We start from the raw sequence: 23,131 nt of genomic DNA, 5'->3' as shown, positions 1-23,131 counted from the left end.
TCTACGTGTCTTTCTGTGGCTTTTCATACTGTTCGACTGCACCTGCTGTGTTGTTATTTGAATAACCAGGTATTGTCAAGGACATGGATTAAAAATAGACTATTGGCTTTTCCCAGTAAAATAGTTTATTTGGCTGGTTAGAACAGGGTGTGTCCCAGCATCAGTCCCACTTTGCTCTGTGTGTGTGTGTGTGTGTGTGTGTGTGTGTGTGTGTGTGTGTGTGTGTGTGTGTGTGTGTGTGTGTGTGTGTGTGTGTGTGTGTGTGTGTGTGTGTGTGTGTGTGTGTGTGTGTGTGTGTGTGTGTGTGTGTGTGTGTGTGTGTGCGTGCATTCTGCTTCTGAATCTGATATTTAATTTCACGCCTGTTCATGATGCTGATGAGCCAGACCTGAACTTCCTCCTCGGCTTTATCGTCAGATTATTTTCCTGGTGGGGTCATTTAACCCAAATTAAACCATCAAATCAGAAAATGATGATTTGAAGAAATAAATCTCAAGATAGAATCCCGTGAATCTTAGGGAGCTCTCACCTCTGTCCCGTTTGGAGCAGTTGTTCCAAAACAGGGAGCGTTTCCCCCTAAAGATCGGTTCCTTTGGTACATGTGAACACAGCAATCGCGCTCAGATGCGGGCAGGGGTGAAAGTAAGCCGGTACGATCCGGTACTCCGTACCACCGAAAGATTCAGTGCCAGGAAAAAAAACAAAAGAATTACTGACAATAATCTTCACATACAGCGGGTCTCAAACTCTCGTTCTCTCACACCAAAGACGGCAGCGCTACCGCTCAGCCATGACTCAGCTCCGCCTTCTTTTGGACATACAGTTATATAAACCTATCACAAAGACTGAGCGAGGAGAGACGGACATGGTGATATAATCTTGCTACACTAAAGTCCAGACCTGTTTTTTCGTACAAATAATTTTAAAAATATTTGTACGATATAAATATTAGTAAAACCTCACTATTTGTGCTTTTGTGAATAGCGTATTCCAGTCTTTATTTCCTAAACACACACAGGGTTTGATTTATTGTTCACGTAACGTTACTTTTTATTTTTTCACGACCAAACCACGCACTTTATTGATGTCATTTGCACCGGGCAAGGACAAAAAATAAATGATTCCACCAAAATTCCAAAGATTTTTGTGGTTGGCTGACACATTACAGCATATTTGTAATTGGTTTTCATTCCTTGTTTCAGGAAAAAAAAGAAAAAAGCGTCAAAAATGTTGAAGTAACGTTTTTTTTAATGTTTTAAGTGTTTTGCTTTGATGAAAAAATGCATAAGAAGTTATCTTCCATTTCAATGCACACATCGTAAGAGACATTTTACTCATCGTCATCTTTTCTCTTCAGCTGCTGATGAATTTAACTGTAATTTTTTTCTAATTTGAAGCAAAACAAATTGCAATGATTTTGAATTTTTTTTTTACAACATTTACAAATTATTCTGTGACAATCCTTGGTCCAGACTGGCCCTTATTAACACCATTTAAATAAATAATTTGCTATAGGCCTACACAGTCTCAAGTGTTTCTAATTTCTACAGCATACAAGCTTTAAAAAATGATGAGATGCAAGAAGCTGGTGGTGGGAGAACAAGCCATGAAGGTTGGGTTGTTGTACCAGCAAGAACTTTAATCTACTTTCACCCCTGCTCAGTTGTTCTGAAACAGGGAGCGTTTCCCCTTAAAGATTGGTTCGTTTGGTACATGTGAACACAGCAATTGCACTCGGATGCGGCACAAAACAAGCGAGCCGAGATCTCCTAGAGTTTTTCTCAGCTCGCTTCCATTCCAGACCTGGAGCGGTTAGTTTGCACTGAACCTAACCTGGGGCTTGCTGATTGGGCCGGAGCTTCGGGAGCTGCGTGCTGGCCTGTGGTCCCCACCCCCGGTCATCCCGCTGCTGCTTCCACCTGCCTGTGGTCCCCACCCCCGGTCATCCAGCTGCTGCTTCCACCTGCCTGCGGTCCCCACCCCCGGTCATCCCGCTGCTGCTTCCACCTGCCTGTGGTCCCCACCCCCGGTCATCCCGCTGCTGCTTCCACCTGCCTGTGGTCCCCACCCCCGGTGATCCCGCTGCTGCTTCCACCTGCCTGCGGTTCCCACCCCCGGTCATCCCGTTGCTGCTTCCACCTGCCTGTGGTCCCCACCCCCGGTCATCCCGCTGCTGCTTCCACCTGCCTGCGGTTCCCACCCCCGGTCATCCCGTTGCTGCTTCCACCTGCCTGCGGCCCCCACCACCGGTCATCCTGCTGCTGCTTCCACCTGCCTGTGGTTCCCACCCCCGGTCATCCCGTTGCTGCTTCCACCTGCCTGCGGTCCCCACCACCGGCCATCCCGCTGCTGCTTCTACCTGCCTGGGGTCCCCACCCCCGGTCATGCCGCTGCTGCTTCCACCTGCCTGTGGTCACCACCCCCGGTCATCCCGCTGCTGCTTCCACCTGCCTGTGGTCCCCACCCCCGGTCATCCCGCTGCTGCTTCCACCTGCCTGTGGTCCCCACCCCCGGTCATCCCGCTGCTGCTTCCACCTGCCTGCGGTTCCCACCCCCGGTCATCCGGTTGCTGCTTCCACCTGCCTGCGGCCCCCACCACCGGTCATCCCGCTGCTGCTTCCACCTGCCTGTGGTTCCCACCCCCGGTCATCCCGTTGCTGCTTCCACCTGCCTGCGGTCCCCACCACCGGCCATCCCGCTGCTGCTTCTACCTGCCTGGGGTCCCCACCCCCAGTCATCCCGTTTCTGCTTCCACCTGCCTGCGGTCCCCATCCCCAGTCATCCCGCTGCTGCTTCCACCTGCCTGCGGTCCCCACCCCCGGTCATCCCACTGCTGCTTCTACCTGCCTGCGGTCCCCACCCCCGGTCATCCCACCTGCCTGCACCCCCAAACCCCCCCCCCCCCACTCTGGTCATCCCGTTGCTGCTTCCACCTGCCTGCTGTGCTGTTGCCGTCCCTGACCCCCCAGTCTGGCCCTCAGCAGGAGGGTCCCCCCTTATGATCCAGGTCCTGGTCCAGGTTTCTTCCCTCCTAAAGGGGAGTTTTTCTTGCCACTGTTTGGTTTAAGGTTTTTCTCCCACTAGGGGAGTTTTTACCTGCCATTGTTTATGTAATAATTGCTCGGGGGTTTATGTTCTGGATCTCTGGAAAGCGTCTGGAGACAACTTTTGTTGCATTAGACGCTATATAAATAAAATTGAATTGAATTGAATTGAATTGAATTGCATGGAAACGTAGTCACCGTCTGTCTTTGGATGTGAGTTGGTGAAAGACCATCGTGAGTTGAATCACAAACACGAATACGGAGGGATCACTTAATTTTTCTGTCTGTTCTCTTTGAGGATGCTTGATTTGTTAACTGATGATTTTGAGCTTTAAAAGGGTTTGTCGCATCAGCTGACCTGGAGCCCAGATGTTTTTGCACTGGATGGTGGAAAGACATCGGGCGATGCTTGTTGTTGGGATGTGAGCAGCATCTATTGAGCCCAACGTCCCACTTTTCCTCCACAGCGGCCGCCTGGGGAGTGAATGTTTGGACACTAAGCCTTGTCACTTCTACCCTGTCCGTCCGTCTGCCTGTCTGTCCACTGTGTCCCTGCAGATCAACAACAGGGCTAATGTGGTCAGCAGCCCCAGAGAGCCTGTCCCCGCTCCGTCTCTGGTACTCGCTGTCCTGTCCTGCTTGCATAGCCGTCCGTCTCCGTCATGTCCGGGACATCCGTCATGTCCGGGACATCCGTCTCCGTCATGTCCGGGACATCCGTCATGTCCGGGACATCCGTCATGTCCGGGACATCCGTCTCCGTCATGTCCGGGACATCCGTCATGTCCGGGACATCCGTCTCCGTCATGTCCGGGACATCCGTCTCCGTCATGTCCGGGACATCCGTCATGTCCGGGACATCCGTCTCCGTCATGTCCGGGACATCCGTCATGTCCGGGACATCCGTCTCCGTCATGTCCGGGACATCCGTCTCTGTTCATGTTGCTTCCTTGATCCTCTGTAATGGTTGTGCAACATGAGCGGTCCAGGCACGTTTGTACGGAAGCGTATTGCATTCACTTGAGAAAAAAAAAAGTGCTCTATTTTTCTGAATTGACGAGATAATTATTTCAGAATTCCGAAAAGTTTTAATGAAAAACAAAACTGCTGTTTTTCTGAATTAACGAGATAATTGTCTCAGAATTCCGAGAAAAGTTTTAATGAAAAAAAAAAATCTTCTCTGTTTTTCTGAATTAACGGGATAATTATCTCAGAATTCAAAGAAAAGTTTTAATTTTTAAAAAAATCTCTGTGTGATGCTCTGTGTTTTTGAATTAAGGAGATAATTGTCTTAGAATTCCGAGAAAAGTTTTAATAAAAAACTAAATCTGCTCTGTTTTTTCTGAATTAACCAGATTCCTCACAACTTGCAATAATCTGTCATTCACTTGAGAGCTGGATTTCATGGAAGCAAACATGTTCCTGCTCAGTTTAATCCAGTTTAGTCCAGATTTATTTTGCTTTTTGTTTGAAACATTGGGAGATACTCTTGTCTTTAAGTCATATCGATGGGATTGTTATTAGTTTGTCGACTTTGCACAGGAACCTCAGGACTTTGCGGTTGTTCAGACGGAAAGCCCATTCTGATCAGCTGGACATTTAAGCTTTTATCCAGGATAATTATCTCGTTAATTCAGAAAAACAGAGCAATTTTTTTTTTTCATTAAAACTTTTTTTCTTCAGATTTTTCTTTTTCAAGTGAATCCGTACGCGTCCGTACGTGTGAGGTGTGTGTTGCGTTGCTGTACATGGGCTCATCCTCCTGCTGTTGATTACACATCCTGATCATTCAGGGTTTAAACCTGACTTACTTGTTTTGATTCAAGACTGTCTTTAAAATGAAAAAGCTACTTCTTTAGACCTTTTTATAAAAACTTTATTTTCAACTGTCCTTCTGAGAAGTTAGATTTTCTCCTCCGGCCACGATCCCAACGAGAATATTCCTTTTTTTCCTGGTCGGAACAATCTGGAAGTAAAACGTCACATGGATGCATTTTAAATGTCAGACCCAGATACCGTCTTACTACGACGGAGTATTAGGGCCAAACTAAGACAAAAAAAAGGGAAATTACGAGAATAAAGTCATAGTAATATGAGAATAAAGTCTTAATATTACGAGACTAAAGTCGTAATTTATGAGAATAAAGTCGTAATTTATGAGAATAAAGTCATAATATTACGAGAATAAAGTCGTAATTTATGAGAATAAAGTCGTAATATTACGAGAATAAAGTCGTAATATTATGAGAATAAAGTCGTAATTTATGAGGATAAAGTCGTAATTTATGAGAATAAAGTCGTAATTTATGAGGATAAAGTCGTAATTTATGAGAATAAAGTCGTAATTTATGAGAATAAAGTTGTCATTTATGAGAATAAAGTCGTAATTTATGAGAATAAAGTCGTAATATTACGAGAATAAGGTCGTAATTTATGAGAATTAAGTCGTAATTTATAAGAATAAAGTCGTAATATTATGAGAATAAAGTCGTAATATTATGAGAATAAAGTCGTAATTTATGAGAATAAAGTCGTAAAATTATGAAAATAAAATCGTAATATTATGAGAATAAAGTCGTAATTTATGAGAACTCTAACAGGAAGAGCACATACGTCTTTTGTGTAAGAGGAGCTGTCTGGTATAGTATAGTATAGTATAGTATAGTATAGTATAGTATAGTATAGTATAGTAAAGTATAGTATAGTATAGTATAGTATAGTATAGTATAGTATAGTATAGTATAGTATAGTAAAGTATAGTATAGTATAGTATAGTATAGTATAGTAAAGTAAAGTATAGTATAGTATAGTATAGTATAGTATAGTATAGTATAGTATAGTATAGTATAGTATAGTAAAGTATAGTATAGTATAGTATAGTATAGTATAGTATAGTATAGTAAAGTATAGTATAGTATAGTATACTATATCTCAAGTCTTTTTTTAGTTTTCTTAGTTTAACTCCATAGGTCAAAAGTAGCTTCCAACACTCATCTTGTCACCGTATTTTTCCACTTGTAATGCTGTGAGTATAATGATAGTTACAAACATTATAAAACATAGATACTTTACATACATTTTCATAACAGATTTCTTTGGTAAAACATGTTTATTTTACAGTTGAAGTAATTTCAGTTTCACTTCACTGAAGGCGCAGCGGCGCCCCCTGCTGGTGTAAACTTGGACGTAACCCTTTACAATTATTGAATTGTTAGCACATCCAGACTCTGAATTTCTGTATGCCAAATTAGTGTGAATATATAGCTGTAATTAAACATTTATAATGCCTATAATTAAGTTCAGTGAGCTCTGTTCCATGATTAATGTCATAAATCAGGTCGGGACCTTTTCCATACCTGTTGATTTGGGTTTGGCTCTGTCCCGTGCTGAAAGGCCCACGTGAGGGCAAATCAAACTAGCTGGACGTAAATTACAAACCCACATGTGTGAATTCATCTTGATAAGTTTCAAGTGTGTTAAACATCTTTACTTTTATTTGTATTCAAAGTGGCCTTATATCAGTCGTGATGTGAGTGGGAATGGAGATTCAGCACCGATGTACAGCAAAGAGCTCTGCAGTGGCTTATGTCCTGTCATCCATCTCTCTTATTATTATTATTTAAATCTTTCTAGGGTATTTGGTGTGTTTATGTGGAAAACTCTGTGTGTTGATCTTGTGACAGTGTTTGTGGTGTATTATAGCTGATTGTTCTGAAAGTGTGATGCTTGTTTACAGATAATGGACCCAGGTCTCTGAATTTTTATTTGGTTATTTTGCTCAGAGCTCAGTAAAACCTGCTCATCTGGGACTATGTTTACATGCAGTCAAAATCCGGGTTATTGCTAATATTCCGGTTACTGAAACATTCGGAATATTCCGTTTACATGGTAATTAATCATTGGAGATCAAACCAGCGACGCACGGAGAACGTGATGACGCAATTCCTGTCATTTCCACTTCTTCTTCCTGTATCCAAATTCAAAACAAATGCTGCTTCGCGCAACTTTTCTCTCACCTTCTTGTAAATCTGGCTATCAAAAAAAATGAAAAAAAAGAAAGAGGAAAAAAATAGGAAAAAAAGAGAAAAAAGAGGAATAAAAGGAAAAAAAAGAGGAAAAAAGAGGAAAAAAATGAAAAAAGAAGGTGAAAAAAGAGAAAAAAGAGGAAAAAGATGAAAAAGAGGAAAAAAAGATGAAAAAAAGGAAAAAAAGAGGAAAAAAGATGAAAGAAAAGAAAAAAGGAAAAAAAGAGAGGAAAAAAAGATGGAAAAAATAGAAAAAAGAGGAATGACGCAATTCCTGTCATTCCTGCTTCTTCTTCCTGGATCCAAATTCAAAACAAATGCTGCTTCACGCAACTTTTCTCTCACCTTCTTGTAAATCTTCTATCCCGGTACTTTCTACCGTCTACAAATGCAGAAATGTTCATATCCTTCATTACATTTATGAAGTGATTAGTCTCCTCCTGGTCTTGGTTTCTCCGTGTTTATAAGAACTTCCTGGACTCAAAAGACCAGGATTCCTTGTGAACAGAGCATGAGCAGAAAACAAATTCCTGTTCCGTTTGATGGGGATATTCCGTTTGGTGTTTACATGACCCAATATTCAGGTTTTAACCCTTGTACTGTCTTTGGGTCAAAATGACCCAATTCTTCTATCCTCCTTTCCGCCTGCTCTCTCCTTTCTTCTTCCTTTCCTCTTTTCCTCCTTTTTTACCCTCCTGTACTCCTTTTTCTTCCTACCTCCCTTTCGTCATTCGTTCCTTTATTACCTTCTTTGCTTTTCCTTCCTTCTTTCCTTATTTTCTCCATTCCTTCCTTCTTCCCTCCCTTCTTTCTTTCCTTTTCTCCATTCCTTCCTCCCTCCCTGCTTTCCTTTTCTCCCTTCTTTCCTCCCTTCCATCTTTTCTCCCTTCTTTCCTCCCTTCCATCTTTTCTCCCTTCTTTACTCCCTTCCTTCTTTCCTTCTTTCCTTCTTTTCTCCTTTCTTCCTTACTTCCTTATTTCCTTCCTTCCATCTTTTCTCCCTTCCTTCAGCCCTTCTTTTCTCCCTTCACCCTCCCTTGACCCAAATACAGCACAAGGGTTGAAAGGAGTAACCCAGGGGTCATATTGGGGTTTTTAAAAACAGGAATATGAGCAAATTCGGGTTATTCAAAAGGGTTATTGGTGTTTACATGGCCGTGCAAATTCAGGTTATTGCCAATATTCAGGTTTTAAAAGGATTATATATGCATGGAAACGTAGTCTATGATTGACCTTCATGATGTCCAGATTATTCTGAAGCTTCACCGTCCTGTTCTCTGTAATGTGTAATGTGTGTTCAACAACTCCCTGCTTTCTCCAGAGAGTCATTGAGTGTCTGGCTCTTTCCTTCACTGCTTAATACTTTTCTGTCAATCTTTCCTCCTAACATACTTTTCATTTGCATCTTCTTTTCTGCTGCCGGTCCTCTGAAATCAGGAGCCTCAGACCACAGTTATCCACAACCCGGCGGACGGAAACAAGGTACATGGTCTTTAGAGCAGAGGCCGGTGTGTAGTTAGGGCCTTCATGCTGCTGCTGCTCATGTTTCTGGTCCAGTGGTTTCTCCTCCACCGTTGCATGTGCTTCTTCCACTCACCTACATCTACAATGTGGTGCATTTCTCCTTGCGTCTATTTTCATTTTCATTTCATTTCATTTTTATTTATTCCGATCATGGAAATATTCAAACAAAAAAAAAAACAACAAGTAAAATGACAACACAATCAAAAGCATATTCCATAAGCAGAAAGGAGCAGGAAGATGAAAATCTTATTCTACCTGCCCCTCCCTCAAAACTAAACTGAACAATAATAACAGATGCACAATTACTCAGTTAACATCATAAAGAAAGAAAAACCAAAAAATCAAAGATAGATTGTCTGTTTCTATATGCATATATTGTAATTTTTAACTATTTCATCCATACATTGCTATTTTTTTCTTTTTAAACTGAGATATGTTTATACAGTCCTTTAAATCATAATGTAATGAATTCCATAACTTAATTCCAACAACAGAAACACTCATCTGCTTTAAAGTTGTTCGGGCAAATAGATGTTTAAAATAAAATTTTCTACGACTATCTTCTTTATTTGAACTGAAAGTAAACATGTATTGTAAGTTTTCTGATAATAATTTACATTTAGCTGTTACATGATTGTGAGTGACTGTAACTTAACCAAATCATGGAGTTTCAGTTAATCTTGATTCAATAAATAATCTGTTGGTGTGTTCTCTAAGTGCTCTTTTCTGTAGTAAAAATAAAGGATTCATATTAGTTGCCCCAGACTGCAACACAATAAGTGAAATAAGGCAAACTTAATGAACAATATAAAATGCTCATTACTGTATGATTTTACACAAACTTAGCCTTATTCAAAACAAAACTATTTTTGCACACTTTTGATTTTACATGAGCTATATGAGCTTTCCATGTCAATTTCTCATCTATAATAACACCTAAAAACCTAAATTGTGATACTCTATCAATTAAAACTCCTTCTAAAGTAAGTGATAAATTTGTCTCTATTCTTGAATGGCCAAAAATCATACATTTAGTTTTTTTCAAATTTAAAGACAAATTATTCTCATCAAACAATGTTTTTAATTTCACCATTTCTTTTTCTATACAAGAGTATATGCAAAGAGTTTTTAAATCATGACCTGAACAAAAAAAAGTTGTATCATCTGCAAATAACACAAACTGTAATAATTTTGACACTTCACATATATCATTAATGTATAAATTAAAAAGTTTTGGTCCCAAAACAGAGCCCTGTAGGACTCCACAAACAATATTCATATACTTGGATGTATTACCAAAAAAAAGCACATACTGTTTCCTATTGTCCAAATAACTTTGTACCCAATTTAAAACCATGCCCCCCACCTCATTTTGAATATATATTTTTTAATTGTCATGTATAATAGTCAAATATTTCCCAATATAATGATGCGATTGTACCATTTTACATGCCAAAGCTTTTCTTTTTCAGCTTGCAAAGCGCCATCATTATAACATGTATTTCACAGCTGCAGAAATGAAAGCATGTTCTTGGAATTAGGAAAAGATCATGTGATGACTTGGAAAGCAAAAGTGTTTCAAGTGTAATCTTGGTCAGAGCAAGTCCATGTAGCATGCCTTTGTTTGTGCAGGATATGCATGGCCAGGGCCGGCCCATTACTGCCAATAATACTGATTATTGATCATTCACCACTATAAACTTATTTCATGCTCTTCCCTGTCATTACAAATACACTTGTAAAACTAGATGTAAGAACTTTAGTTGAAGTTAGATTGTAATCCACAGGGATTAACACCATGGAAGCAGAACAACAAACTTGCAGAAAAATCTTTCAATTCATATTTATAAAGTCAGCAGCTGCCCCTACTGGCCACACAGAGAAGCAACAGATAAAAGGTCAAAGAGCTGCACAGTTTCAGCAGTGTTGTTTCCATCATCCTACTGTCAGCCTGGCATGTTTTTACCCATCTATGGTTTTTAATCTGAAATGGGAGCAAATTCAGCTACAAGAGCGGCCTGGGGTTGATTTACACTGAATATTTAACCCTTGTACTGTCTTTGGGTCAAAATGACCTAATTCTCCTGTCCTTCTTTACTCCTGCTCTCTCCTTCCTTCTTTCCCTCCTTCCTTCCTTCCGTCTGTCCTTCCTTCCTTCCTTCTTTTTTCCCTTCTTTCCTTCTTTCCTCCTGCTCTCTCCTTCCTTCTTCCCTTCCTCTTTTCATCCTTCCTTCATTCCTTCCTACCTTCCTTCTCCCTTCCTTCCTTCCTTCTTTCCTCCCTTCCTTCCTTCTCCCTTCTTTCTTTCCTTCCTTCCTTTCCTTCCTACAATCATGGAATTGATTACTGGTCTCTCAGCACAATTGACCAAATTTTTGCGACAAGAAGTCAGGGGGTAAAGGAGCCCTCTTTCCCCAATGGGACATTTTTTGCTGGATACACAGTGGATTCCTACAAATACTGGAAACCGTTGTGTTTGGCTTTTCTCTCTGTCGAGGACATTGAAGATGCCTTCATAATTGGATTTATGATAGCAGGATTTCTCTTGATCGGAGGAGGGGGATTCCTGGTCTACCGACAAACGCGCAAGTCGTCGACAGCTGTTCTGGCTCTTTCAGAGCTGCCGGACGTGGCTGAAGGGTCAAGCAAGGCGATCAACACTCAGACTTTAACGTTAGGGGAGCAAAACTGTAAGCTTGATGTGATTCTCGAACAGAATCGCAGGCTGGCGGCGGTCTTTGAGCTCATTGGCAAGATGGATAAGACCTTGGAGAAGTTGGAAGCTTGGCTTGGTGGGAATTGATCACAAATTCGTCTGATTGGAGTCGCATTGATGAACCAGAGACTAAAGGCAGACGGAAAATTACTGAGGCTCCCTGTTTTTGCAATATAATTGTTGATTCTATAATCTGGCCTTGACAGGGCGGTTTTGGCCGATCGCTCTGGTCACAATCTCCCTGGTGGAATGAAAACAAGGTGACTCTGCCCCCACTAACCCTCCCCTCTCCCACGAACATCTGTGGACCCTGTTTTCAGAACTGTACCGAGCCGCCTGATAACATCAAGGACATTGGCTGAGAGCAGCTCTGAGCGAAGTTCACGGACTTATCGCTACACATACACTTACTGATAACCACCTACCTCAACTCAACGCCTTCCTCGGCTCCCCCTCTTATCAGCCCCCCCCCCCTACAGTCTCCGGGTTTCGAGCGCCACGAAGTCGCGGCGATCACTTGGATGTACTGTGCTGGGACTCCCCCCCAAACCCCCCACACACCCACATGCAAGTCTTGTGATGATGTCTGTTGCTCTGTGTGCTGAGGTGTTTTTTGCACCTTGATACCTGTGTATTATACTCAGTATCATCATCGTGTCGCTGCTGGTGTATCCGAAGTCAAAAACAGTTTTCTAAGCTGACTTAAAAAACTTGATTCTGATTCTTGATTCTGATTCTGATAGTTTAGACATGTGTACTTGGATCACAAAGTGGATCAATAATCCACTATCGTCTGCGTATGTCGGGCTCCAACAAGTCCTCGGGAAAATGAATAAGACGGTTGAACCTCTGGAAGTCGGGGGTCCACCCTCTTTAGTGTGCAGCTGCTTTTACTCCGTCCTTTATTTGTCCTCTCTCTTTGTTTTGACAGGAGTCCAGCGAGAGCGCCAACACCACCATGGAGGATGAGGACGTGCGAGGTAGGAAACTGCAGAGCAACAAAGAGCAAGGGCCAATCCCAATACACCCCCTACTTTCTACCACTAGCCCTAAAAATGAGTAGGGCCCTTGTAATCTTCCCTAGGTATTGGGACACCACTTGCTACGTCACTGCGTGGTTTACGTTCGGGTACGTAAGCGACTGCGTAGTTACGTTTGCACAAACGTCACACCATATCAGGAAGCCCAGAGCTAAAAGCTGTTTTAATTTCCGCTGTAGCACTGTTAATATGCCACTTTATTAAGTTTTAATATTTTTTCAGGCGTAAAAGTAACCGTTAAGATCCCCAACCTGGGCTCAGTTTATCCAAATAACGCCTGTTAAGAAATTTGATCCAATGTTTTCGGGGGATGAGAACAGCCTGCCGGCTCGGGAGCTGATGTATGGTTCAGCGTTAAATCGACGCAGAGCCTACGTCGTAGGTTACGCGTCGCTGCGTAACCTACGACGTAGGCTCTGCAGAAAAAGACGCTACAGAGTCGGGATGTAGCAGCATCAGAAGAGCAGTGAAATATGCACCAGTCACAATCGGTCCTACTGTACTTATTGTATTTCTTTCATAATAATTTTTCATTTTCTCCCGTTCAAATCCAATTAATCGGGTCGTGGTGGGGCGGGGCTGATCTCCGCAATTTGAAGCCTTGTATAATAATTGTAAAAAAAAAAAAGGTTTCTACTTTGCGGATTTCACCTATCACAGGTTATTTTTGGAATGTAACCCCCGCTAAAAACCAGGGATTACTGTATATAAAATAAGGTCGGTGCACGGTTCAGGAAGTCCTGCTCCCGCGTACTTGGGCTCCGGTAAAACGGAGAGCAGCACTGATATTGGTCTAGTCTGTGCTGCTCCTTTCCTGTTGACGTCTGAGGTCGGTGGCAGCGTCCCGTTTCCCTCCGTAACCCTGAACACAATCACGTCTTTACTGGGACTGGGATATCAGTCTCCAGTCCTCGTGTGCATCCTTCCAGGCACGGCACTGCCCCGGTCCATCGCTGCCCCGGGTCATCGCTCCTGAACGCTTCAGTAACCCCCGTCAGGCTCGGACGTTCCTTTACACTTACACTTTTCCACCGGTACCTACTCGGCTCTACTCATCTCAACTCGGCCAAGTTTCTTTTCCATAACAATTCAGCACCTGGAGCAGAAGTAGGAGGTTGGAGTGAAGCTGCTGTGACGTATTTGATTGTGTATCTAAACAGAGAAGACACTAAAGATGTACAACTTGGAAAAGATGATAAATGTGCTGCTGGGTCTGTGGCTTGTGTTGGATATCAAGTTAAAAAGTGAGAGTGAGAGAAGCTTCAAGCGGCAACACTTTTTAATTTTTTTTTTAGTTTGTCTCTGCGCTGCTGAAAAGTCCGCTGGAGCCGTGAGCAACTATGAAGAGACAGAGCTCCTGGTAGATCTGGTCGTTCCTTATCGCCCGTCTAGATCCCTTTTTAATTCTCTCCTCAGCACCAGGTTTATGAACATCTGCACCTCAGAGTTGGATCATGAAACAGACTTTTGCTGCCATTGCTTGTTGAATAAAATGAACAAGAATCCGTCAGAGTCTCTTTCTCTGATGTCACATCCTGACTCAGACGTCTGACTCCAACCCCCTGACCAATCGGTGACCTGTAGTGTGATGATGTCAGATACAGCCGACTCAGCTGTATTTAGGATTTAGAGAATGAAACAAAATACATAAATAAATCCATATGAGAAGTTGCCAAAGTATAAAGAAAATAACTGTACACAAACATACAGCATATTCCCATGTCATTACTAAATATCATTCCATATTCCATACAGTATATGTATGGAATGATAGACTTGCGCTTAGACACTGGTTCAGCTTGCAAAAATAGAGTCCTGCGACAAAAAAGGGGTGTTGCAGGACTGTATTTTTTTAAGCTGAAACAATTCAATTCAATTTTATTTGTATAGCGTCTAATACAACAAAAGTTGTCTCCAGACGCTTTCCAGAGACCCAGAACATGAACATAAACCCCTGAGCAATTATTACATAAACAATGGCAGGTAAAAACTCCCATAGTGGGAGAAAAGCCTTAAGCCAAATAGTGGCAAGAAAAACTCCCCTTTAGGAGGGAAGAAACCTGGACCAGGACCTGGATCATAAGGGGGTAGAAACCTGGACCAGGACCTGGATCATAAGGGGTTAGAAACCTGGACCAGAACCTGGATCATAAGGGGGTAGAAACCTGGACCAGGACCAGGATCATAAGGGGTGTAGAAACCTGGACCAGGACCTGGATCATAAGGGGGTAGAAACCTGGACCAGGACCTGGATCATAAGGGGGGACCCTCCTGCCAAGGGCCGGACTGGGGGGTCGGGGACCTCACAGCACACAGCAGGCAGGTGGAAGCAGCAGCGGGATGACCTGGGGTGGGGACCACAGGCAGGTGGAAGCAGCAGCGGGATGACCTGGGGTGGGGACCGCAGGCAGGTGGAAGCAGCAACGGGGATGACCGGGGATGGGGACCGCAGGCAGGTGGAAGCAGCAGCGGAATGACTGGGGGTGGGGACCGCAGGAAGGTGGAAGCAGCAACGGGATGACCAGGGGTGGGGACCGCAGGCAGGTGGAAGTAGCAACGGGATGACCGCCAGTGGGGACCGTAGGCCAGCATGCAGCTCCCGAAGCTCCGGCCCAATCAGCAAGCCCCAGGTTAGCTTCAGGGTCGGAGAAATGTTGAGAAGGGGCAGGGCCAGGGAGAGGGAGAGGAGTCTTGACGGACAAATCTGTCCCCCGCCTGCCCGGGCCGTTACCCTGCCCCTCTCACTCCCACGCTGCAGTTGGTTGTGTTGTTAAGAGTCTGTGTTTAATTGCGTTAGAAGAAGCGCCAGCTCCTCACCAGTCATCTCCATACGAGCCATCGGTCGCCTGCACGTCGCTCTTCACGCCCTGTGATTTGTTCTCAGCCGGTGGAAGAGCACAGAGCTTTGAACAAATTGTCATTTCCTGCATGGTTTCCATGTATTTTTCATTTTCTGTTTCCCTTTTCTCCATCTCATTTTTTCTTGTGACTCCTGCTGCATGTCCATCTCGTTTCCCATGTCTTCACCCATGTCTTCGTCCATGTCTTCACCCGTGTCTCAGCACGTTCCCCCTCGTCCCGTAGTCAGATCTACCACCTTAGACACTTGCGCCCCTCGGCCCCTCAGCGGCCCCCCTCCCCGTCCCTGCCCCGCTCAGCCTCTTCCTCCTCCTCTTCCTCCTCCTCCTGCTGCTGGTATTCCCCCAGCGTTTGGCCCAGCGGCGAGGAGTTCAACCAGTACCTGCTGTGGGCGCTGATGGCCGCCTACGTGCTCCTGTTCTTCACGTCCTTGGTTTTTTTCTCTGAGCACGCCGGCACATGCCCCTGCGGCCCCCGTAACCCCGGCCCCCCCGGCCACCCCGGCCCCCAGCAAGGCGAGCCCCTGCCCCGTCAGGGCGTCAGCGAGTCCCAGTGTAAGTGTCCCCTCACAGAAGTAGCTGCTAGGAAGTCCAGATGTTTCACAAGTGCATCCAAAACATCAAACAATTTTCCCGGGAGGTCGTCATGCGCACCGTACGTGCGCATCCCCGCGTACCCTACGCCGTAGGTTCTGCGTTGGTGTAACGCGGAACCATAAATCAGCTTAACGCGGAACCATAAATCAGCCTTAACAGTTACAGCCAATTTGCCGACTTGGCAAATTTGAGGCGATGAAGGAAATGAGCGCTAAACTTTAAAAGAGGACAAAGCACAAAGTTTTGAATGTTACACCCCGTTTTCCACGTTACCTGGATTATTTTATGGAAGAGTCAACTGCCATTGGTGAGTCAGCGTAACCTTCATAAATAATGTCTTTATCAGAATGTCGTGTAGCCTTGACCACCTGCCTATCTGAATGAGCTTTGTGTTTTTGTCAACTAGACTAGAGTCTATTCTCTGTTATAGAACTAGACTAGAGTCTATTCTCTGTTATAGAGCTCAGAAATGATGTTATAGACCGCTGTGTCTATATCTAAATAGATTGTGTCATTTTACACCAGTTATGTTTTTTTTTGTATTTAAGCTGTATCAAAGATGGAACTGAGTCAGTCCGTGACTATCTGAGTTTTCAGAGCCATGTGATTGACAGCTGTCAGGCCTGTGTGTGTGTGTGTGTGTGTGTGTGTGTGTGTGTGTGTGTGTGTGTGTGTGTGTGTGTGTGTGTGTGTGTGTGTGTGTGTGTGTGTGTGTGTGTGTGTGTGTTCTTCTGAACAAGTTTGTGACTTTACTCTGTTTTCTGCAGCATAGGCCTATAGGCTTAGCTCAATAAAGGTGAGAATAAATGTAGTTTGATGGGTAGGATGAGGTTGTTGAACGTTAAAATGACTATCATAAGGGCCCATGGAGAATGCTCCGCCCCCTCTGTACTGAGACCCGCGCTCCGCCACTGGAGGCAGGGGAAGGTATCCAGTCTTTTGCTAATTGGAGAGTTAAAATTGCGCATATAGACACCCGATCTGACCCGAAAAACCCCAACATTTTGAGGGGCCCCCCCCAGCCATTTCGCACAATGGAATTACTTTGTTTGAAAGTGTTTTTTATGTGTTTTTGTCGTGTGTGTGTGTGTGTGTGTGTGTGTGTGTGTGTGTGTGTGTGTGTGTGTGTGTGTGTGTGTGTGTGTGTGTGTGTGTGTGTGTGTGTGTGTGTGTGTGTGTGTGTGTGTGTGTGTGTGTGTGTGCAGATTGCAGATTCCTCACCACTCTGTATGAAGAGTCTGCAGGTCTATAATTAGTTAGAAATGAGAGCTCTGTCCATCTGCCTCAGCTTAAAATCAATCAAGAAAGTTGGAGAATCTGAAGATGAAATCAGATGCACACGAGCTCTCTTTTAAAACTCTTATAAAACAAAAAAAGAGAGGAGAAATAAACCATTTTCAGTCTGGTGTCTCACTGACCTCTACGGAAGCGTATTGCATTCACTTGAGAAAAAAAAATCTGCTCTGTTTTTCTGAATTAACAAGATAATTATCTTAGAATTCTGAGAAAAGTTTTAATAAAAAATGAAGGAAGGAAGGAAGGAAGGAAGGAAGGAAGGAAGGAAGGAAGGAAGGAAGGAAGGAAGGAAGGAAGGAAGGAAGGAAGGAAGGAAGGAAGGAAGGAAGGAAGGAAGGAAGGAAGGAAGGAAGGAAGGAAGGAAGGAAGGAAGGAAGGAATGTACGAGGGGAGAAAAGAAGGAAGGAAAGGAGTAAAGAAGGAAGGAAAGGAGTAAGGAAGGAAGGAAGGAAGGAAGGAAGGAAGGAAGGAAGGAAGGAAGGAAGGAAGGAAGGAAGGAAGGAAGGAAGGAAGGAAGGAAGGAAGGAAGGAAGGAAGGAAGGAAGGAAGGAAGGAAGGAAGGAATGTACGAGGGGAGAAAGGAAGGAAGGAAAGGAGTAAAGAAGGAAGGAAGGAGAGAGCAGGAGGAAAGAAGGATAGGAGAATTAGGTAATTTTGACCTAAATACATTACAAGGGTTAACTTGATATGGAACACAAGCCACAGATCCAGCAGCACATCTATCATCTCCTCCAGGTTCTACATCTTTCTTTTCTACAAATTTCCCAGAATGCTTTTCGTCGTTATTTGCGGACTGAATAAAAAAAAAAAACATGTCGGACATTTCTTATTTTTTAGTGAATAAAATCAATATCTTGAGTTAGTTTCTGCATAAAAATGCGTTTTGATTACATTTCTAGCGAGAAATATATATTTTACTTTCATAATATTCACTCAGTGAATGCATCACTCGCTTGGTCGTTGTTGTAAAGATCACGCCAGAATGAAGGCTGATTTATGGATCTGCGTTAAATCGACACAGAGCCTACGGCGTAGGTTACATACCCTACGCCGTAGGCTCTGCGTCGATTTAACGCGGAACCATAAATCAGCTCCCGAGCCGGCAGGCAGAAATCTCGAAATTTTCGGAGCAAATTTCTTAACAGGCGTAGCTACAACTGTTAGATTTCATCTATTCAACCAACATTTATCTTCCTAAATGATTTATTTCAGCCAGCGCTAATTCTCCGGCTGCTGTTGCTGCTCCGAGCCGGCGGCTCTTCTCATCTCCGAAAACACCAGATCAAATTTCTTAACGGGCGTTATTTGGATAAACTGAGCCCAGGTTGGGGATCTTAACGGTTACTTTCACGCCTGGAAAAAATATTTAAACTTAATAAAGTGTCATATTAACAGCGCTACAGCTGAAATTAAAACAGCTTTTATCTCTGGGCTTCCTGATATGGTGTGACGTTTGTGAAAACGTAACTACGCAGTCGCTTACGTACCCGAACGTAAACCACGCAGTGACGTAGCAAGTGGTGTCCCAATCCCTAGGGAACATTACAAGGGCCCTACTCATTTTTAGGGCTAGTGGTAGAAAGTAGGGGGTGTATTGGGATTGGGCCTTAGTTAACCTTACAACATTTGTGTTGATGAGACGGTGACGTGTATCTGTGTCTGTCCTGCAGCTCGTAAGCAGGAGATCATTAAGGTGACGGAGCAGCTGATCGAGGCGATCAACAACGGAGACTTTGAGGCGTACACGTAAGTTCAGCTTCACTCAGTCAGTCCCGCACTTGTTTCTGCAGTCTCAACATCCACCTTTGCAGGATTCTAATGCCTTTTGTTGCATTTCAGGAAGATCTGTGATCCTGGACTCACGTCCTTCGAACCCGAGGCTTTGGGCAACTTGGTGGAGGGCACAGACTTCCACCGCTTCTACTTTGAGAACGGTAGAGATCCCAGTTATTAAAGTTAACCAAAACTGAAGAATGATCCTGTTAACTCAAATAAAAATAGACTGACTGGTATTTTTCTACTCAAAGTCCTGGTAAATCTGCTGCTTTCAGTTATTACAACAGTCTTGCTTTACCAAACAGGAATGGAACCCAAAATGACTCAACGAAGACCCTGGTTCTGATGAATTAGGGCTTTTAGGATGAGCTGATTTAGTGGGTTTTTTGTGGGGAAGGTTCTTTGAGAAATGGTCCTGGAGGATATTAATGGTGTGCTTCCACTCCAGCTCTGTCCAAGGGGAAGCTGCCCATCCACACCATCCTGCTGAACCCTCACGTGCACCTGATGGGAGACGAGGCCGCCTGCATCGCCTACATCCGCCTGACGCAGTACCTGGACGGCAGCGGTGCGCCCCGCACCATGCAGTCGGAGGAGACGCGCATCTGGCACCGCCGCGACGCCAAGTGGCAGAACATCCACTTCCACCGCTCCGGGTCGCCCACCGTCCCCGCCAAGTACGACCCCCGCCGGGGAAAAACAAACCTGCACACAAACCACAAACACCATTAAAACTTTTCTCAGAATTCTGAGATAATTATCTCGTTAATTCAGAAAAAACAGAGCAGAATTATTCTTTTTCATTAAAACTTTTCTCAGAATTCGGAGATAATTATCTTGTTAATTCAGAAAAACAGAACAGAATTATTCTTTTTCATTAAAACTTTTCTCAGAATTCTGTGATAATTATCTTGTTAATTCAGAAAAACAGAGCAGATTTTTTTTTCATTAAAACTTTTCTCAGAATTCTGAGATAATTATCTTGTTAATTCAGAAAAACAGAACAGAATTATTCTTTTTCATTAAAACCTTTCTCGGTATTCTGAGATAATTAACTCGTTAATTCAGAAAGACAGAGCATTTTTTTTTTTCTCAAGCGAATTCAGATTCAGATTCAGAAAAACTTTATTCATCCCCGAGGGGCAATTGCAAAAACAACTAAGCAGCATGACGTTGAAAGTACCGAATAAAATGATAAAATAAAATGAATGCAGATAAATAAGGCATGTATCGTATGTACAAACAAAGAATATATAAAATATAAAAATATCAAAAAATGTAAAATAGAGTGACTGTAGTGGTATAAATATAAAGTGTCGACAGTGAATGTAAACAATGTAAACTATGTAACAGGAGTATAGAGTATTTTTTTCTTTTTTTCTTTTTTTTCTGTTTTTTTCCTCTTTTTTTCTCTTCTTCCTTTTTCCTTTCATTTTTAATCTCGACATTTCGACTTTTTTCTCAACATTTTGACTTTTTCCTCAACATTTCGACTTTTTTCTCGAAATTCTGCCTTTTTTCTCGACATTTCGACTTTTTTCTCGACATTTCGACTTTTTTCTTATACAAGACTTTTCATTTTTTGCGGCTCCAGACATATTTGTTTTATGGTTTTTTTTGGTCCAATATGGATCTTTCAACATTTTGGGTTGCAGACCCCTGATCTAAACACAGGCCGGTCCACCTACTACTCCCATGTCATACACTCTGGTTCCTCCAACCCCAAGACTCGCTTCTCTACAATCAACAAACAAAAGCAGAGTATAAAGCAGAGCAGCTTTAGGGACAAAGGTGTCCCTCCTCTCAGTCCTGCAGGCGGTGCAGCGGAGGCGCCGCCTGGAGGGGAGCCACTTAAATGCGGGGTGAAGTATGTGTGAGGGGTCATTGATGATTTTAGCTGCCTGGCCTGTTGGTTAAAATCCTGTGTGCAATAGGCTTCCATAGTTTTGAACGACACATACCGTATTGTTCGCATTATAAGGCGCACCTTCAATGAATGACGTATTTTAAAACTTTTTTCCATATATAAGGCGCACTAAATATCAGGTAAAATACCGTACTATAGTGGCTGGGGTTGAGTTACGTATCTACCTGATGGAGCTGCGCTACAGGAAATGCTACAAAATCCTACAGCAAATGCAAAAGAAAAAACAAGAAGAAAAGTACCGTATGTCAAACTTTATTAACAAAATAAAAACCAGCTTTGCTCCGTCTCGTCAAAGTAGCCATTATGCGAGTCAGCGTCGCTGCTGTTGTCTTGAACGTCTGTGACGATTCCTGATGTTTTTAGCGCCGTTACTTCGGCGACACCAACTACATTACCCACAATCCCCCTGACTACAGTAACAGAAATTACCGTAATGATCATATATAAGGCGCACTGCATTATAAGGCGCACTGCCGGTTTTTGAGAAAATGAAAGGCTTTTAGGTGCAACTTATAGTGCAGAAAATACGGTACTCAGATTGAACTGTTGGAAGGTTTTTATTGTCAATGACTGACTGTCCTTCCTCCCACACTGCTCTGTCCTGCAGGTAAGACGCTGACGTTCCTCCACCACCGTCCTCTAGCCTGCAGCCGTCGGCTGACCCCGTCCCCCCTGTCGCGTGGCCATGAAGCCCCTCAGCCAATCCCCACCCGGTCCGCTCCACCTCAGCCAACCCCCACCCGGTCCGCTCCACCTCCACCTACGCCCCCCCAGTGTTCTGTTTACATTTCTGCTGCTGGATTAAAGATTAGCGTTCATGTTGTGAAGCAACGGATGTGAAGCGAGGGAGAAGAATTCCAGTCCGGACTCTGTGTGTGGTGTTTCATATCAGCGGCGTGTTTTATTACTCCGAGGTTTGGTCTGTTTCTTAAACCCGTTTTAAGTAGACGTGGATCTCCCGGGAGCCACGTGTTTCAGTCCATATTTTCTATGAGCTGGTGTGAGATTTCAAGCTTTTTAATGGAACTGTACACATATTGAGCTATGGTGACGTAACGGCCCGTAGGCCCCAAGACCAATATTTGACATATCTGCTTTTAGCTCGTCGGCTCGTATGCTCACAAGCTTTTGCTTTGTTTTGCATAGGTTTTGCTCGTTGGTGTAAATGATTCTCTTTGCTTGCTCTGCAGCATCTATGAGTTAAACTTCTCAGATCGTCAAGTTGCGTCAACTAGAAGGTGCAACAGTTTCAAGGGAAGTCGGCGTGGCGTGCGTTAGCGTCTGTTGCTGCGATCGCCGTCGTCACACGGCAGCACAGAAATGTTAAGACCTGGACTGCAGGAGTAGAAATCTTAGAGCGTTCTGCGACTCTTCCGGATGTTTTTCATAAATAAAGAAGCTAAACGATGTGAATTTTATCAGTTGATTACGTTTTATATGGTGATATTGATGCTTGTCTCGCGTCTTCCCATCGTAGACTCTCATCTTTAAACTTTTTGTCATGACTTCTCTCATCCATCGTGTGCGTAACAGCACCGCGTTGCACGCTGGATTCCCCGTGTTTCCGTACCACAGATTCCTGCCTGAGCTCCAATCTTCAGGTCCAACCCTCAGCTCCTTGTTTGAGTTTATTTGTTAAGATTTAAAGCACAGATGGGAAAAGTCTTTTGGGATATAATGTACTCCAGAGTCGAAGCGAGGCACAGGAAGTTCCGCTCCAAACCTCCACAGGGTGTCCAACCTCTTGACTGCATTCGTCTCGAGGTTTTCTTCCTCTCTTTCCAGCGGATTGTGTTTTCTTTAAGACGTTTTCATCTCTCCAGCCCACTGATGGCTCACTGGTTTTTAATGTCGTTATTACGGGACAAGCCTGGTGTATGTTAAAGGAAATCTCAATAAAAATGTGTGACTTATGCCAAATTATCATGTGTTTGTTTTTATTAATGTGTCTAAAGCTTTAATTTGATGGCAAACGGAGGTATAGACCCTGTTCCAGACCGCTGGGGGCCTCTGTTGGCGTTGGCAGGGTTCATGTACCCCAAAAAAAGTGGTCTGACTTCCAGAAGATACCAAATGAGCTGGTTTCTTCATCATTGGATCCTTTTCTGCCGTCCAGGAACAAACATGAGTTCAGGACGATTAAAAAGCACCAGGCATTTTCAGACATGGCTCAAGATGTTACATGGGACGTGTGTTCCAAGCCGAGGCAAAACACTTTAAATCCTGTTTGTCATTTCTGACCTTTCTTTTCTGAGATTGAAGACCAGAGGTTCTGACGATTTGACCTACCTCCCCAGCCTCACTAGAGGGCAAATAAATGAATTTAAA

At 43.5% G+C, this 23,131-nt stretch overlaps 1 protein-coding gene across 12 annotated transcripts in view; it reads left to right on the top strand.

The window, feature by feature from the left end:
- The window catches only part of LOC133420253 (calcium/calmodulin-dependent protein kinase type II subunit delta), a 127,225-nt gene extending 104,496 nt beyond the window's left edge, over window positions 1–22,729 (top strand). For 4 of the 12 annotated variants that reach the window (XM_061709888.1, XM_061709886.1, XM_061709889.1 and 1 more), the window contains exons 14-20: window positions 3,603–3,662; window positions 8,507–8,551; window positions 12,241–12,289; window positions 18,771–18,846; window positions 18,940–19,034; window positions 19,325–19,553; window positions 21,411–22,729. In XM_061709888.1, coding sequence (XP_061565872.1) covers window positions 3,603–3,662; window positions 8,507–8,551; window positions 12,241–12,289; window positions 18,771–18,846; window positions 18,940–19,034; window positions 19,325–19,553; window positions 21,411–21,414 — 558 coding nt within the window. In that variant the 3' untranslated portion in view covers window positions 21,415–22,729. The remainder of the gene's footprint in view (window positions 1–3,602; window positions 3,663–8,506; window positions 8,552–12,240; window positions 12,290–18,770; window positions 18,847–18,939; window positions 19,035–19,324; window positions 19,554–21,410) is intronic. The other 8 variants (XM_061709893.1, XM_061709891.1, XM_061709894.1 and 5 more) reach the window with 2 other exon arrangements.
- Window positions 22,730–23,131: the final 402 nt, after the last annotated feature.

The sequence above is a fragment of the Cololabis saira genome, chromosome 20, assembly GCF_033807715.1.
Source record: "Cololabis saira isolate AMF1-May2022 chromosome 20, fColSai1.1, whole genome shotgun sequence".
Taxonomy (NCBI): domain Eukaryota; kingdom Metazoa; phylum Chordata; class Actinopteri; order Beloniformes; family Belonidae; genus Cololabis; species Cololabis saira.
The sequence above is the reverse complement of the archived record's forward strand: the minus strand, read 5'-3'. Positions and strand labels throughout refer to the sequence as shown.